Below are 18,056 nucleotides of genomic sequence, written 5' to 3'. Positions count from 1 at the left end.
TTTACAAAAAAAATAAAGTGAAGATGTGAAGTCAGGTAGCTTCTTACGTTAGTTTATCCTCGCAAATTTAAAACACAATTTCCAAGATAGTAGATGATAAAGACTACTGGCTAGGATTAAAATGGTAAATTAAAATCTAATATTTCAGATTGTATAATAATAATGACTTAGATTATTTAGTTTGGTGTTTATCTTTTGTATCTTTTAACTAAATAGTTACTCCTAAATCCTATTCATACTATAATTAGTCAACATTTACTTTCATCCAGATATACACATAACTGGAAAGTGTTTTTTTAATTCACGGATAAATCTTTCAAACTATTCTGAAACCACATTTGTATCTGCAAACAGGCATTTCTGTGGTATTTTCAAAGTTCAAAAAGTCTGAACTAAAACAATATTCATTACTTGAGTAGAACTAAACTAAAAATATATATACATATGATTCTGCTTAAGTTAGCTGTGAGGAAATAGTGGTGACAGAAAATATCAGGTCCTATAAACCAGCCCATTTACCAATATTTCAACCCTCAATTATATTAACTTACCATCTTTTTTGAAGGACTGTTGCAAAGCATCAGAACTCAATTCCTGATCATTCTTTTGCCATTTGGTTATAAGCTCCTCTATGAATTGACCTTTTTTGTCCTCATTTCCCTGAAGGAGGTCAGTAACATATTCTCGTATCTCTTCAGCACTCTCAATTGACAAAACATACCTCAGGAAGAAAAATATAAGTTGTTAAAACAAGACCTGCTTATGCTGTATCTCCCAATAATCACAACAGAAATCAAGGAAGTTACAAACCATTCATTAATCCATTAGAGTGGATTGTGCCAAATTCTATGCTAAATGCTAGGGATTTAAGTTTGATCAGGACAAAAACCCTGACCTCAAGTAGTTCATAATCTAAACTTCATATAATCTTGTTAGAAGATTAGAATTAATGTTTTGAAGATAGGCTGTGGAGCTGTCTTTAATATAGGAATACTTTCTCTAAGTACACATCTGCAGTCATTGTATATTCCTTGGAATCCAAAAGACTTAATCTTTACACTACAAAACCTGAAATTCCTTTTTTGCTAAAAATTAGTATATATGACAATCTAACCAGTTATTGAATTAATATTCTCAAAAACTGGGGTGGCTGGGTGGCTCCATCAGTAAGTGTCTGCCTTTGGCTCAGGTCATGATCCCAAGGTCCTGGGATTAACCTCCACATCAGGCTCCCTGCTCAGGGGGAAGCCTGCTTCTCTCTCTCCCACTCCCCCTGCTTATATTCTCTTTCTCTCTGTCTTTCTCTCTCTGTGTCAAATAAATAAAATCTTTTTTAAAAATTCTCAAAAATTATAAATCAGGGCAGCTGGCTGGCTCTGTTGGTAGAGCATGTGACTCTTGATTCTGGGGTTGAGTTCGAGCTCCATGTTGGGCATAGGGATTACTTCAAAGAAAAGAAAATCGTTAAAAAAATTATAAAAAGATTAGCATCACATTAGAATAAGCAGATCTATTTTAAGGAAATGTTATAAAGGGTTCCTTGAAGTGAAATGGGCTACCATTTCAAGTCAGTGTAACTTTTCTAAAAATTGACAGGCCAATATATTTAAAATGCCTTAAAAATAATCAGGTAATTCCATTTATAGGACTCTACAGGAAATTTTATACAATAATTAACTGTATCACTATTTGAATTAATAAAAAACTAGAAGCTACTTAAAATATCCACTGATGGGAAAGACTAATGAATTTAAGTTTTTGGACTTTACAAAATGGGATATGCCACCATTAAAAGTGAAATTTATGATTAATTATTATTGACCTGATAAAAATGCTTTCATATAATGGTAAGTGAAATAACAGGATAGAACATAGAGCATATCATAGCAATATCAATTGCTAAAAGAAATGTGTATATCCATACACTTATGTGTACAAAAAAGGCCAGAAGGTTATACACTAAAATAATTACCACTGAGTGATATGATTAAAGAGAGTTTATTTTTTCCTCTAAGGCGAATATGTTTTGAAAATAGATTACAATACTCAAAAGGAAAACACTAAGAGAGAAACAATGATTATCTCTGGGTTGTGGTATACGGTAATTTTAGTTTCCTTCTCTATCTCTGATATTTTTAGGTTTCTACAGAATTATGTTACACCAAGGAAAGAAAGAATTGAAAAAATAATTTGTAAATTAACATATCAGACCATGAAAGCATTATAAGATCTGAACGAACAGTAATTCAGACACACTTATATTGGATACAAGAAAAATTATAATAATGCTATATTCCTTTAAATTAAAATAAAATGACGTGATTGTACTATCACTAGTACACATGTACTCGTTTTTTTTTCCTAATGTGGTGGTACATTTGCAGAGTTATGATCAATAGGTAAATAAACCTGTGCCCTTGGGCCCCATTAAGAGCATCTTCTAGGGACGCCTGGGTGGCTCAGTTGGTTAAGCGGCTGCCTTCGGCTCAGGTCATGATCCCAGCGTCCTGGGATCGAGTCCCACATCGGGCTCCTTGCTCCGCAGGGAGCCTGCTTCTCCCTCTGCCACTCTGTCTGCCTGTGCTCGCTCGCTCTCTCTCTGACAAATAAATAAATAAAATCTTTAAAAAAAAAAAAAAAAAAAGAGCATCTTCTAGTCCATCGTGTATTAAAAAGACACAATTGTTTTTCAGGACTTTTACAGTTTAATTAACTTGACCCCCAAACTTAGCAGCTCCCACCAAAATATTAATTGCTACCAAGTTCTCATAGAAGGAACTGCAAGGAACCTCAGGGGATCATTTAACTGTGGAGTATTCAAATCACTAGAGAAGTATTTAAAGAGTTCCAGAAACATTTGAATAAATGATATTTTAATTATTTAACAAAGTATAAAAAGGAACAGCATACAGTGTTATATACAAAATCTTATCAAAATAGGGTCATCCAAAACATAAGCTAAGGCAGATTGTAGAGCAAAGTTTATTTTGCTAATCCTGTGTACAAATCTTAATGTTCCATAAATGTATCACTGATTAGGAAGATAGTAGTTCTGTGTTGTTCGTAAAAAGGCCACTCATGCCAAATTTTTCAAGTTAGCACACTACCATAGTACTAATTTTCAATTAAATACTATGCAAAGCACAGCAAATTTACACAAAAATGCTTTGATCATGGCATCATAGCCTGTTGAGCAATAACTAGTAAAAACCTAATAAGTCAAATGAGTTCAAATAGAATTATGCTATAGGTAGTTTCAGTGCTTTTTTTGTTTTGTTTTGAACAATTCTTGTAGAACTTATTTATGAGTTTAAAAAAATGCAAGCAGGTATTTAGCCATACTTAGTGCTTCCAACTATAAAATTTAAATTTCTGATCATTGTTCTTTAAAGGGTGTGGATTAAGTTTAATTGAAAAAAAAACTAAGGCTTCAAAATGAGCTGTTAAACCACAATCTATGAAAATTAGAATTTTCTTCATACTGTGTAAGCAGACAAGATACAAATGGACACTGAGACTGAGAAGACTGCATCTAACCATATTGCCTTGTTGATCCATCAAAAATAGCCTCAATCTTTGTGTTTTGTTTTGTGTTCACCAAGCAACTTTTTTTTCCATTTGGTGTATTTGCAACGTCTCATTATCTCATTTGACAGCATCCACTGCTTTAAAAAAATGTTTGAAAACTACTTAATCTGATCTTGCCTTCAAACAAGGATGAAGATAAGCCATACCATTTGGCAGGGGTTGTTTTTTTTTTTTTTTTTTTCCTAGTTGTTCGTTCCAGTGTTTAAAACAAAAACCTTTAAAGCAGCCTTTCTTAATTCTCTCCTTGCCAACTGTTTTCTCCCAACTCAGAAACTCATTTCCTATAAAAACCCCAGAAATGGCAATAAAGGTTTCATCATCTATGAACAAGGAATTAAATCAAGAAACTTTCAGGTTCTTGGATCGAGTCCAATTTTTGTAGAAGTCTTTACCTCGCCGGAACACTGCACTTCCACCTACCCACCCTTTAGCTCTCAGGCTAAAGTCATCCCTTGAAGTAAACCTTTCAAGTTTCTAAAATCTTAGTGGGAGTCCTTTACTCCGTGCTCCCACAACACCTTACGTTTCCCCCACTCATCAACCAGACAGAACCCAATGGTCTCAGTCGTCTTTGCTGCCCGAGCACCAGTTATGTAGTGCAACAAAAATGACAAAACAATCGAAAGCAAATACTAAATTATGTCACCATCTCCACTTCTCAACAATTATAAAATATGAAAGATAAGCTCTGCTAATTATTCATTTCATAGACGCAGAAACAAAGGTATAGAGAGAGAAATTAAAATGCCCAAGGTTCCAAAACGGGTAAATGACAACAGAAAACAGAACTTGGGACTCCTCAGTCAAAAGTTATTTACACCTTACCACCGCAGCCTCAATTTAAAGTCCAGGTCCTATTTGACACAACCCATATCGGGCAAACTAAAATGCTCAGAGCAAGGGATTTCTGGAAAAACAATTTGGCCTGCCCATTATCCCCAGAATTTATAAGGAAACTGGCTCCCGGGACAGTCAAAGATTTAATTATCAGGGATTTGGCCTTTTCCTAAGAAAAAAAGGCCCCACCGGCCGACTGGGTATCCTGACACAGTATTCCAGAAGTAAAGCCGGAGGTCAAAATTCGGCGCCTAGAGACGGATAATAGCCCTTTTATCCTATTTCTTCACTCTCATCAACTTTTTAGTCCTCCCCGCTTCCCCCTTTAGCTCAGTGCACAACCCAGAGCTGCTTCCCGCCTGGGACCCGAACCGGTCTCACTGCATGATCTCCTCGCTGACATCCAGGCCGAAAGTTTTCCGCAACTGCTGGGTGCACCAGCCCACTAGCTGCTCCCGGGACACCGCCCCAGCTACCGCCATTTTTCCCAGCCGGAACCAGCTGGGCTCCAACAGCCCCACGTCCTGCGCCGGACTAGTCCCCTTCGCAACACCGACTTCGGTCGCGCGAGTTCCGCCAGCCTGCACGGCCCCTCCCAGTGGCTCCGCCCCCAGCACAGATCCCTCCCACCCCTGCTGCCTTTTCTTTCCCGCTTCCTGACATTGTTTACACTAGTACCAGGGCTCCTCTGCGCGTGATTTTTCTGCATCCTTAGATGCAGGGCTTGAGAATCGAGAATTCTGCTGAGAAGATAGTATAAATACCTATAACAACTACAGTCGAGGAAAAGATAAAACTGTTAATCTGAGAGGCCAGCCTCTAAATTATTCTGGTTTTGTGTAAAAGTATTTAAAATAGCACTTGCTATTTTACAGTTCTTCATCCCCATTAAGCTATGTAGACTAAGCAATTACATTAATTGGATCCTGATTCACCTTTTTATGCTAATGTTTTCATCGACAAATAATAAAAATCATATAAGTGTGTTGATTTACACCAGGCGTAGATTGTTTTTGTTATTAATTTGGCAAATATATGATTTTCTATCTTAACCCTCAAATACTCCGAATGTTCATTAATAGTACAAATTTTGTTTCTTCATAAAAATCTGCTACTTTTCATGTTAATATAACATACGCAAATTATTTACATGTTTATATCTGTTCAGTTCCAACTATTTAAATGTTAATTTCTGGGGGTGCCTGGGTGGCTGTATCAGTTAAGCGACTGCCTTCATCTGCGGTGGTGATCCCAAAGTCTGGAATCAAGTCCCATACCAGGGCTCCTTGCTCAGCGGGGAGCCTGCTTCTCCCTCTGCCTGCTGCTCTCTCTGCTTGTGCTCGCTCGCTCGCTCGCTCTCGCTCTCTCTCTCTCTGACGAATAAGTAGATAAAATCTTAAAAAAAAAAATAGGGGCGCCTGGGTGGCTCAGTGGGCTAACCCTCCGCCTTCAGCTCAGGTCGTTATCCCAAGGTCCTGGGGTCGAGCCCCGCATGCATGGGGCTCTCTGCTCAGCAGGGAGCCTGCTTCCCCCCCTCTCTCTGCCTACTTGTGATCTATCTTTCAAATAAACAAATAAAATCTTTTTTAAAATAAAAAATAAATAAAAAATAAGGGGCACTTGGGTTGCTCAGCCGTCAAGCATCTGCCTTCCGCTCAGGTCATGATCCCAGAGTCTTGGGATCAAGCCCCTCACAGGGGTCCCTGCTCAGCGGGAAGCCTGCTTCTCCCGCTCCCACTCCCCCTGCTTGTGTTCCCTCTCTGGCTGTCTCTCTCTCTCTCTCTCTCTCTGTCTAATAAATAAATAAATAAATAAATAAATAAATAAATAAATAAAATCTTTTAAAAAGATATAAATAAAAATAAATGTTAACTTCTTCAAGACAGAGACTGTGACAGGATTGTTTTTACAACAGGACTTAGTACATCATATAAATTATGATGGAATTATTAGGTCCTCAAGAATATTGTTGGGCTCTCTGCTCAGCGGGGAGCTTGCTTCCCTCTCTCTCTCTGCCTGCCTCTCTGTCTACTTGTGATCTCTGCCTGTCAAATAAAGAAAATCTTTTTTAAAAAATCTTTTTTAAAAAAAGAATATTCTTTAAAAAATACTCTTTTTACATAAAGCATATGTTAATGATTACAATCTCTAGTTTGTAATGTATGTAATGTAATACAATGCCGTTTACAGATTATCATTTATTAAAATGCACTTCCGCCTGAGCAAAGCAAGCACACCTATTTAATATGACTCAAAGATACTCTTTGGTATACATTTAGGCAGATATTTCATACATATGTACTACAACTTTTCATAATGCCCTAGGCCTTTGAAATTTTCAAGTTCACACCACAAAATTCCCTGTGTTTTATTTAAAGAAGAGCTTCCTTAAAGCATATATTTAAATTAAGAATTTGTGCTAGACATCACTGCTTGTTTCCTAAATTTTTTTACCTTAACATGCATTCTTCCCTATTATTAAAAAACAAACATACAAATAGAGCTGTAGTAATAGACGCTCCTGTGTGCAAAGGTATATTTGCAATTCTTTCTAGCCATTTACTTAGCGTGTGAACTAAGAGAAAAGACCATCAGATTCTCTATGCTGTTCTAATCTCCACAGGAATCTGTGATGTGAGTTTGAATTAAGTAACACAGGCCTTTGTTGAAGCCACTTTAACTGAAAAGGAAATAATGTGTATTGAAGAACGATTGTGTATTGAGAAGGGAATGATAACAAAGAAGGAATACCCTGGGGCTTGTTGATTTTTCTGATACGAATTCTACTGTAGACTCCAAGTGTTAGACAAAGCTACAGGTAATTTTCAATACATTTCCTGCTATTATAATACCACTAATAGATTACAATACAATTAATTTAATAAAATATGATATATTTTTTCACCTGTTGGCTAGATTCATTAATCTTTTTTTTTTCTCAAGATCTTTAATTCTAGGGACGCCTGGGTGGCTCAGTTGGTTGGGCGGCTGCCTTCAGCTCGGGTCATGATCCCAGCGTCCTGGGATCGAGTCCCGCATCGGGCTCCTTACTCAGTGGGGAGCCTGCTTCTCCCTCTGCCTCTGTCTGCCACTCTGCTTGTGCTCACTCTCTCTGACAAATAAATAAATAAAAATTTAAAAAAAAAAAGATTTTAAGATCTTTAATTCTAAAGCAAAAAGTAGTTGTTGATTCTGTTGACATATTGAGTAGCCTATTTTGTGAAAGTTCAAGCATAATTTATCGGAGAGAATCAACGCAGTGCTTACACTTTCAGGATTGTCTTTCAAGTGAGCATTTAACAAAACATATCCCAAGGCAAGCTCATCTGATCACGTTTTACGCATGGTTTTCAGAGAGTGAAAATCACTCCCCAGGGGTATTTTGAGTAATTAGAAGACAGACATAGGGATAGAAAATAGTTGTGAGCTACCATTCTAGCGTTATAATCACTATGTGTCAGGGATGTACCCTTGGCACATTTGGCTTTTTTTTTTTTTTTTTAAGATTTTACTTTTAAGTAATCTCTACACATAAGGTGGGGCTCAAATCCACAACCCTAAGATCAAGAGTTGCATGCTCCACTGACTGAGCCAGTCAGGCACCCGACATCTGGCATATTTTTAAGGAGCTCTGAGACCATACAGATGTCAGGAAGACCTTCCATTAATTCGTTCCTTTTTACGTGTGTATGTACATACAATCCACTCAGCTTTTACCTTGCTTTTCTAACACTCCATAGAATTGGTTTGTTATGGACCTTGTAGAGACAGTTTGAGGCTTTAAAAAAAAAGAAGTTATTTATTCTGATTTGCATTTAAAAAAAAAAAAAACTGCTCAATTTTCTTTTCCTGGAGTCGATCGTTAGATTTATCCCTGTGGTAACTTTTGGAGAAATGTTATAATTCGCTGTCTTTCCTGGGTTTTCTTTTCTAAGCAGGCCCATTTCCCTAACTCACAATCTTAGCACTCACTCTTGGGGCACCCCAGGAAAAGCTTTAACACCGCCCACTTGGGGCGGCTACGAATCACAGGCTTCTGCAAAGTTGATGGACGGGACGGTACTGAGTCAAGGCTCGCCACTGTCATAGCTGGACACTGGCGATTGGTTGTGGGGGGACGGCGCGGAACCAATGGGAGCGGCTTCCCGGGAGAGTCCGTGGAGCGCGCGGGAAAGAGACCAATATAAACTGTGGCGGGAGATTCGTTTTTCGGGTCCTTGTGCAGTTAAACACCCGCGGTTGGAAAGTCAGTTGATTGCTCTCATCTCCTCGAGTTTGACCATGGTGCGGACGAAAGCGGACAGTGTCCCAGGCACCTACAGAAAAGGTGAGGTAGTTGAGCACAGCAGTGGAGGGCAGGGGGCCAGGGCTCTCCAACGGCCTCTGAGGCAGGCTAGTCCGGCCATTCTGGAAGCTGCGGCCTGGCCCCTTTACCAGGAGGAAGGAGGGGCGCGGACAGGGGAGGGTTGTCCTGCTGTTCTGGATCTCGGGGCTCTTCTCTCCAAGCGGCGGGGCCGGGGACTGTGGTGAAAACGCGGCTCTGTGACTCGTGTCGGAAACTTAACTGCCCTGTTTTGAATGCTCTCCTTTGCCTCTCCGCAGTGGTCGCTTCGCGAGCCCCCAGGAAGGTGCTTGGTTCCTCCACTTCTGCCACTAATTCCACATCGCCTTCGTCAAGGAAAGGTAAAAAGCGCCCCTGCAACTCCTGGAGGAACTTTCTCAAAGGGGATCAGGACTTGCACCACAGTTCTCCGGACCTGCAAGCCTCCTGACCCACCGTGGAATTTATTTTCCTGAGATCCTCACACTCAAATTTCTTCCTTGCCTTCTGATATAATGAGGGGACCTAGGCCTCTCGGTTGGGGTAAAGGCGGGGGTCGCAAGGAAAAGAATCTCCAACCTCGGGGTTAGGGACAGACACGGTTTATCTTTAAAACTATTTTTCCTTTCTAGTTTAGCATTTTTATTTTTAATATTGGCTGATGGCTTTTTCCTGCAAGAGGCTATTTAAGCTCCCCTTCACTAGATTAAGAATTAGGACTATAGTTGACAGTGCCGATCTGGTTGTCTTAGTATAAAGTTTTTGTTTTTATTTCTGCATGTATTTTTGGTTTTGTTGCTGTTGTTGTTTATTTTTTGGCATGGTGTCTGTGTGTGTGTGTTATCCCAACTACTGCAGCTCCTGATATTGCTTTTGGGACATTAGGAGGGAAAACTTGGCCCATGAAAGAGCTTCACACTGCTCCTTCTGTGCAAGGAGAGGTTGAGGAAATACCGTGCCATCTGGTGCCTCATTTCTCTCCTAGGAAGTTAGGAAGATTAATTCCACAAGGCCTAATTAAGAACATACAGGGGAGCACTGTGAAGAACTTCATGGGTTCTTAAGTTAACTTAAACTTCCCCCTGTTCTAAATATTTCATTAGAAAATATTAACTAATTCTCTTTAGATAAAAAGGAGCTGTAGGTCAAAATTTTGAAAGGTGATGAATTTATTGAGAATATTCTATACTCCATACCACTAAATTATGATCAGGGCCATATCTCATTGTCTGGTGCACTGTTGAATCACCAAAGCCAACTGAATAGGCCCTTAATGAACATATGTTGGCCAAATGCACCTCTTAAGGCACTTTACAGATATCTATTTTTTTGTAAGTAAGCTCTACGCCCAAGAGGGGCTCGAACCCAGGACCCTAAGATCAAGAGTCTCATTCTCTACACACTGAGTCAGCCAGGTGCCCTTGCAAATCTCTTTTGGGGTTTTTTTGTTGTTTTGTTTTGTTTTGTTTTTTAAAGATTTTATTTATTTATTTATCAGAGAGAGTGAGCACAGGCAGACAGAGAGGCAGGCAGAGGCAGAGGGAGAAGCAGGCTCCCTGCCGAGCAAGGAGCCCGATATGGGACTCGATCCCAGGACCCCGGGATCATGACCCGAGCGGAAGGCAGCCGCTTAACCAACTGAGCCACCCAGGCGTCCCTGTTTTGTTTTGTTTTTAAGATTTTATTTTTAAGTAATCTCTGCACCCAACATGGGGCTCAAAATCACAACCCTGAGATCAAAAGCATGCTTCATCAACTGAGCCAGGCAGGTGCCCACAGATCTCTATTTTTAATCAACTGTATGAAATTAGTAATAACTTCATTCTAAATAATGAGGACATTTAAGCTCAGGTTACATACTTTAGTAAAAGTCACACAATTAAATCAGCAGAGCCGTGTTTGAATTTTTTTTTTTAAGATTTTTATTTATTTATTTGAGCAAGAGACAGAGCACCATCAGGAGGAGGGGCAAAGGGAGAGGGAGAGCAGACTCCCTGCCAAGCAAGGACCCTGAGATCATGACCTGAGCCAAAGTCAGACCCTTAACCAACTGAGCAACCCAGGCACTCTGAGCTGGGTTTGAATTCTATGCTGAGCTATATAGGTTGCTGCCATATACTTTCTAAGTAGTCAAAGAGTTCCTATATGTGTCCTTTTGGAAAATTATGAACCAAAGGATCACTATTATTTATTTATTTTTTAAAAATATTTATTTATTTTAGAGAGATTGAGGTGGGAGGGGCAGAGGCAGAGAGAAATTTCAGAGTGGACTCCTTTGCTGAGTGCAAACAGACCTGGCTCAAATCTCACAAATCTGAGACCACAACCTGAACCCAAATTAAGAATCAGATCTTCAACTGGACTGCTCCACCCAGGGGCCACAGATCACTATTTTTAAAAAGTCACTTGTACTTTTAAAAAAGATTTAAAAACTTAAGAAGTGGGTGCCTGGGTGGCTCTGTTGGTTACGCCTCTGCCTTTGGCTCAGGTCATGATCCCAGGGTTCTGGGATGGAGCCCCGCAGTGGAGGAGTCTGCTTCTCCCTCTGCCCCCCTCCCTGCTTGGACTTGTTGTCTCTCTCAGTCAGAAATAAAATCTTGAAAAAATAAATCAAAAATAAAAACTTCAGAGAGCATATGTATATATACCTATATATATAATATATGGAAGCAACTTTATAACAGAGTTTATGACAAATGTGTTTAAAGGGAAAGATATATGTAGTGGCTCAGTAATTTGCTCATCTTCGTATACTACTCATTACTTCATAAGGAGGCAGAAATTTTTCCTCTATATTACTGTTTTAAAATGAAAAAAAAATCAGAAATTGGGGCACCTGGTTGGCTCAGTTGGTAAAACATGCAACTCTTGATCTCAGGGCCATACGTTTAAGCCCCACGTTGGGTGTAGAACTTACTTAAAAAAAAATCAAGGGGTGCCTGGGTGGCTCAGTGGGTTAAAGCCTCTGCTTTTGGCTCAGGTCATGATCCCAGGGTCCTGGGATCAAGCCCCGAATCGGGCTCTCTGCTCAGTGGAGGAGTCTGCTTCCCTTCCCCTCTCTCTCTGCCTGCCTCTCTGCCTACTTGTGATCTCTGTCTGTCAAATAAATAAATAAATAATCTTTTAAAAAAAATCAAGAATTGGATTTACCTTATGAACTGTATGAACTGAAAAGGAGCCAAGGGCTTTGAAAAGTGTAACCTATTTTTGCGGAAACTTTCACATTGCTGTATATTTGTTTTGCCTTTCACAGATGTTTTAATTAATAACCTTGTTAAGTAAAATTTTGGCCGTTTATACTACATCTCATATTAGGAAAAAATGTCAAAGTTTAGTATGACAATACATAAGACTTTGAATAGCTCTGCTTGTGGATAAATTATGAAAAATATTTTCCAGTTGTAAAAATTCTGTTAATTTTATTTTCCTAGGACAAAGGATAATTTTAACAAAATATTATTATATATTGTATTATAATAATTATAATATAATACTGACTGAATACAGCCTTATCATCTCACATTTTCTAATTATTTTAAGATGGATGTAATACCACTTAATACCCTGTAGATTTAATGTTAAAGAATTGCTTCCCTTTAAGGAATGGCAGTTGTATCCTTAGTTCTTATTTAGTTCCATCTGTTTATATTTTATAGTTGAAAATAAGTATGCAGGAGGGAATCCAGTTTGTGTGCGCCCAACTCCCAAGTGGCAAAAAGGAATCGGAGAATTCTTCAGCCTGTCTCCTAAAGATTCTGAAAAAGAGAATCGGATTCCTGAAGAGGCAGGAAGCAGTGGCTTAGGAAAAGCAAAAAGAAAGTAAGTTTTTATATTCTGGAGTATAAAGAAAATATTTATATTCTTGAAAGTAAAACACAAGGGGATATTGAGTAACTTTAGTTTCTCCTTGAATAGATAAGAAAACACAAACCAGGATTTTTTAAAAGTACTTGTACTACTCTTTTTCTAAGTTACTCCCAAATTTCAAACATCAGTGAAAAGTATTATTTTTACTCATTTCAGTCACTGAAGTATTATTTTTACTCATTTCAGTCACTCAAAGAGGATCAGTTCCCAATCAGATGCTATGTACTAAGGGGTATGTTATTAAACATGAACTTCCTGTCTTTATTCTCTCATTTTTACTGTCTATTTTCTATACTTTTTTTTTCTTTCAAAAAAGCAATTTCTATGTTGGTTTATCCAGCTTCAATTCTACTAAACCAACTCCTCAAAAAATACTAGTTCAACCTCCATAAGAAATAAATAACCAATGTAGAAAAGTTAGAAAATGGGGTGGCTCAGTGAGTTAAGCCTCAGCCTTCCGCTCAGGTCATGATCCCAAGGTCCTGAGAATAAGTCCTGCGTCAGGCTCCCTCCTCAGTGGGGAGCCTGCTTCTCCTTCTCCCTATGCTGTTCCTCCTGCTTATGCTCTCTCACTCACTCTGTCAAATAAATAAATAAAATCTTTTTTTTAAAAGATTTTATTTATTTATTTGATAGAGATACTGAGAAAGGGAACACAAACGGGGGAGTGGGAGAAGGAGAAGCAGGCTTCCCGCTGAGCAGGGATCCCAACACAGGGCTCAATTCCAGGACCCGGGATCATGACCTGAGCCAAAGGCAGCCGCTTAACGACTGAGCCACCAAGGGACCCCAATAAATAAAATATTTTTTAAAAAAGAAGATAATTAAATCTTGCCTTTCAAGCCTTTAATGTCAGAAATATGCTGATGATAAATATTAAGCAAAAATTCTGCATATAGAACTATAGTTTTCATAGTGTAAAAACATGTATATAAACAGACCAAATATCAATAGTGATTATCTCTGGGTAAAAACTTCTCTTCATATTCATTTTGTGCTCCCAACTTTCAACAACAAACATACTTCTAAGAATCAGGAAAAAAATAATGCCACTTGGGAAAAAAAGGGAAAGAAAATAGACGTATAAGTAATAGGATCCAGGCTCTCTATAAACAATTTTGAAGAATTGTGTTTCAAAAACAAATTATATGACTGGAGGTATGGGGGAATGGTGAGCATGGGTGGACAGATGGTGCCATGTCACTGTCATTATGATGCCCCCTGGTTGAAGACCCTGCTAGCTACTTCTCCTGCATGAGGCAGGAGCCTATGATCCAACAGCACACCAAACAGCAAGTCTGACCCACGCCACAGTGACCAACATAGGCAAGGGGATGGTGGCCAGGCTCAGTCTGTGACTGCTACTTCTGGCACTGCTCCTATCCACACAGATTTATTCACACATTCCTTTAACCAGCACACTGGGTCCTCTGTTTGAACCCACAGTGTCCACTGTGCTCTGTAGTCAGTAGCCATTCTCCTCATGGTCTTACTTGCCCTTCTGTATCTCTACTGTTAAACTGATCCAGGCCAAAATAACATCTGTTCACTAACGCATATTCTAAAACTCAATCCATATGGTAACTAGAAGTCCAGTGTGACAAGGAAAGCAGTCTTCATCAGATCTAATAATTCCACTCTTTATTTTACTAACACAGAAACTATGAGAGTCCCCAGTTGGACTGACTTAGAGAGCATCTGAAGGATTTGACTAGTTAACGAATGCCAATATTAAATCTGCTGGAGTTTCACATATAAGACTGAAGAGAGACATTGAAAATTAATGATGTGATTAAATGTAGCTTAAGAAATATGGACACTTGGGGGCGCCTGGGTGGCTCAGTGGGTTAAGGCCTCTGCCTTCGGCTCAGGTCATGATCTCAGGGTCCTGGGATTGAGCCCCGCATTAGGCTCTCTACTCAGCAGGGAGCCTGCTTCCTCCTCTCTCTCTCTCTCTGCTTACTTGTGATCTCTGTCTGTCAAATAAATAAATAAAATATTAAAAAAAAAAGAAATATGGACACTGAAAACTCTACCTTGATAATAAGAATAATTTCACCTTAATCTAGAGAAAAGGGATAAGCTGTGGAATGGAAATTGGGTTTTTACTTTGATTCATTAAATTTAGAAGGCCATAAAATGATTAGGTAATACAAAAAGGTTCCAGGATTCTATTTATATGTACATTGGATGGAACCACCAGGTGTTATTGTAAATCCTCTGTTTATTATTTCAGCAGTACTATTTTAATGCTGATATACTCCACATAAAATTTTACATTGTTAAGTTTTCATTGTTCTCTTGGGAACTCTTTCCTCTGGAGTTTTGGGGTTGACATTGCACGTGACTTTATGTAGTAACTGACATGTTCCAGGGCAGTGATGTTTTATTGGCATCTACTACAAATCTAAGCATGAGTAATTTTTTTTTTAAAGATTTTACTTATTTATTTGACGTACAGAGATCACAAGTAGGCAGAAAGGCTGGCAGAGAAAGGGGAGAGGGAAGAGCAGGCTCCCTGCCAACCAGAGAGCCCGATGCAGGACTCGATCCCAGGACCCTGGGATTATGACCTGAGCTGAAGGCAGAGGCTTTAACACACTGAGCCACCCAGGCGCCTCAGCATGAATAATTTTTGCATATACACTTAAAAGTCAAATGACAGATATTTCCTATCACACACTCCCATCCAGTAAGAATGGCAAATTCACTTAGTTAACTTGGATCACTTAACTTCATTCCAAAGATAAGAAGTGCTTTGACTTCAACCGTCTTAAAATACTGCCATTTATTTCTGCATTTGTTAAATAATTTTTTTTTTAAGATTTTATTTATTTATTTGTCAGAGAGAGAGAGAGCGCGAGCGAGCATAGGCAGACAGAGTGGCAGAGGGAGAAGCAGGCTCCCTGCGGGGCAAGGAGCCCGATGTGGGACTCGATCCCAGGACGCTGGGATCATGACCTGAGCCGAAGGCAGCTGCTTAACCAACTGAGCCACCCAGGTGTCCCTGTTAAATAATTTTTACAACTTAAAAATTGCTCTGTTTTGAAGGTGTATTTGACAAATATTGAAATTAAGATGCAAAGATATGAAGGAGGCAAAAATAATGTATATTAGGTATTTGGGGAAGTGAAGACAGGAGACCTGCCTATATATATATTTATAATTTTATATAGACATTTGTGTATATATATATATATATATACATATAAAAGATTTTATTTATTTGAGAGAGAGAGCATGAGCGTGGGAAGGAGCAGAGGGAGAGGGACAAGCCGACTCTGTGCTGAGCGCAGAGCCCGACGTGGGGTTTGATCCCAAGACCCTGAGATCATGACCTGAGCTGAAATCAAAAGTTGGATGCTTACCTGACTAAACACCCAGGTGCCTGGAGACTTGCCTATATTAAATTCACAACTCTTTTGTGCTCTCTCTGTGAATACATTAAAAAAAAAATAACTTTATGAGTCAGAATAGCTACATTTGGAACACTTTCTGTATCAGTATTTTTAGATAGTTAGAACTTTGTCCTAAATCTAGGTGTACTTGATTCTGGAAAGTAAAACTTTTACAACTGCCTTGATGTACAGAAAACTTTCTAGAAATAGACACTTTATGAAATTTTTGGTTCACAGGTTCACACACTGATGCTTATGTGTTACAGTATCCAATATGGCCACAGTAGGCTTAATAATTCTTAAACCACTATTTGCCGTCTTTAGAAACCTATAGGGGAGCAACCAGACCCAACAGATCTCAAGCTATGAGGGATCTCTGGGTGTGAATGAACATTCCCTTTGTTTAATATCTGAACACTGTACATCAGTTTGGGATTGTACAGTGTGTTGGAATTGATTTCCATTGAATACAAACTAAATAAAAATAAATGGTTGAAAGAGCAATTAAAACAAAGTATTTGGATATAGAAAAGGATTCTTATGTATATAAAATTTTAAGAATTCAATACTGTTCCTAACATCATTTAATAAATGTTTATTGAGTGCCTACCATCCATGTTACAAGATATTTAAGTTTTTTGTCTGTTTGTTTGTTTGTTTGTTTTTAGAAATCTTTCTACCCAGTGTGGGTTGTTTTTTTTTTTTAATTATTTAATTTTTTATTTGACAGAGAGAGAAATCACAAGTAGGCCGAGAGGCAGGCAGATAGGAAGGGAGAAGCAGGCTCCCTGCCGAGCAGAGAGCCCGATGCGGGGCTCGATCCCAGGACCCCGGGATCATGACCCGAGCCGAAGGCAGAGGCTTAACCCACTGAGCCACCCAGGTGCCCCCCCAGTGTGGGGTTTGAACTCACAACCCCAAGATGAAGAGTCACATGCTCTTCTGATGAGCCAACTAGGCATCCCTGTTATGAGATATCAAAAAGAAATGTCAAACTCTAGAGCAGTAACTAAATTTTAGACTTTGTTGCTATGTCACTATTACGATTTCTGCTTTCAATAAAAGTCAACAATGAGGGGCGCCTGGGTGGCTCAGTGGGTTAAAGCCTCTGCCTTCAAGCCCCGCATCGGGCTCTCCCCTTGGCAGGGAGCCTGCTTCCTCCTCTCTCTCTGCCTGCCTCTCTGACTACTTGTGATCTCTCTCTCTGTCAAATAAATAAATAAAATCTTTTAAAAAAAAAAGTCAACAATGAATGGGATACATTTTTAGATAGAGCCTTTTAATAGACTTGCTTTCATGGTCCTGTAAGTTTCTTCTAGTTCCAGGTCACTGTCTGGCATCATTCTTCCTTGTTCTTTCTCATTCTAATATGATAGGCTAATAGTCAATATTAGCTCTAGAATATATTACAGCCCTCTTGAATTATTCGTGACTTCCACTAAGGAAACAAAATATTTGGCAATATCGCCAAATATGGCTATACCATTGACCATTATTGATCATCATAACAATAAAATATATATTACAGGCTCTCAATTATATGGAGAAAGATTACATGTATATTTTCATAAAGGACTTTGATCCATGGTGTACTAAAATTTGTGACATAAAGCTAGGTAATAATGGTTTATATTATTCCTTTAGACCCCTTTCTTAGATATGTCTTTGTTTAGGAGAGTTGTAATTACCTGTTTATTGATAGTAAATCAATAGCCTTATTTTTGATAGTAGTTAATTAACAGATTATCAGAAGAACTTCTGCTATAAACTCTCTAATTTATAACCTGAAACATGGCTACTCCCACAGCTTTATTTTTCTCACAAAGGCAGGGTAAACTCCCTTTAGTTGCATGGGGTGGGGTAGAGTCAGAATCAAGAAAGACTATCTGCATAAAATCTTGAATAGAGCTATGATACATAAATTACAGCAGGTCCTTGCAAAAAGGAAGCTTGGCTCATGATAGTGTTCATTTGTTAATTTGATTTAACTTCCAGGAAAATACAATGAAGTCCTCTTGGTAATCTAATAGTAGGTAAGTCAATGA

At 38.8% G+C, this 18,056-nt stretch overlaps 2 protein-coding genes across 9 annotated transcripts in view; one reads left to right on the top strand and one right to left on the bottom strand.

Annotated features, from left to right (window-relative positions):
- TRIP4 (thyroid hormone receptor interactor 4) overlaps nt 1–4,997 on the bottom strand; it is a 62,534-nt gene extending 57,537 nt beyond the window's left edge. Inside the window, exons 1-2 of one of the 4 annotated variants that reach the window (XM_080809108.1) lie at nt 4,807–4,997; nt 552–721 (exon numbers count right to left, since the gene is read on the bottom strand). In XM_080809108.1, the coding sequence (XP_080665234.1) occupies nt 552–721; nt 4,807–4,907 (271 nt within the window). In that variant the 5' untranslated portion in view covers nt 4,908–4,997. Of the gene's footprint in view, nt 1–551; nt 722–4,797 lie in introns of those variants that run through there. The other 3 variants (XM_080809105.1, XM_080809106.1, XM_080809107.1) reach the window with 3 other exon arrangements.
- A 3,585-nt stretch (nt 4,998–8,582) lies between these two features.
- PCLAF (PCNA clamp associated factor) overlaps nt 8,583–18,056 on the top strand; it is a 95,324-nt gene continuing 85,850 nt past the window's right edge. The window contains exons 1-5 of one of the 5 annotated variants that reach the window (XM_080807838.1): nt 8,615–8,752; nt 9,028–9,108; nt 12,403–12,565; nt 12,800–12,845; nt 18,007–18,044. In XM_080807838.1, coding sequence (XP_080663964.1) covers nt 8,707–8,752; nt 9,028–9,108; nt 12,403–12,565; nt 12,800–12,842 — 333 coding nt within the window. In that variant the 5' untranslated portion in view covers nt 8,615–8,706 and the 3' untranslated portion in view covers nt 12,843–12,845; nt 18,007–18,044. Of the gene's footprint in view, nt 8,753–9,027; nt 9,109–12,402; nt 12,566–12,799; nt 12,846–18,006; nt 18,045–18,056 lie in introns of all 5 variants that reach the window. The other 4 variants (XM_080807839.1, XM_080807837.1, XM_080807836.1 and 1 more) reach the window with 4 other exon arrangements.

Source organism: Martes martes (genome assembly GCF_963455335.1).
Source record: "Martes martes genome assembly, chromosome: 7".
Classification (NCBI taxonomy): domain Eukaryota; kingdom Metazoa; phylum Chordata; class Mammalia; order Carnivora; family Mustelidae; genus Martes; species Martes martes.
The sequence above is the reverse complement of the archived record's forward strand: the minus strand, read 5'-3'. Positions and strand labels throughout refer to the sequence as shown.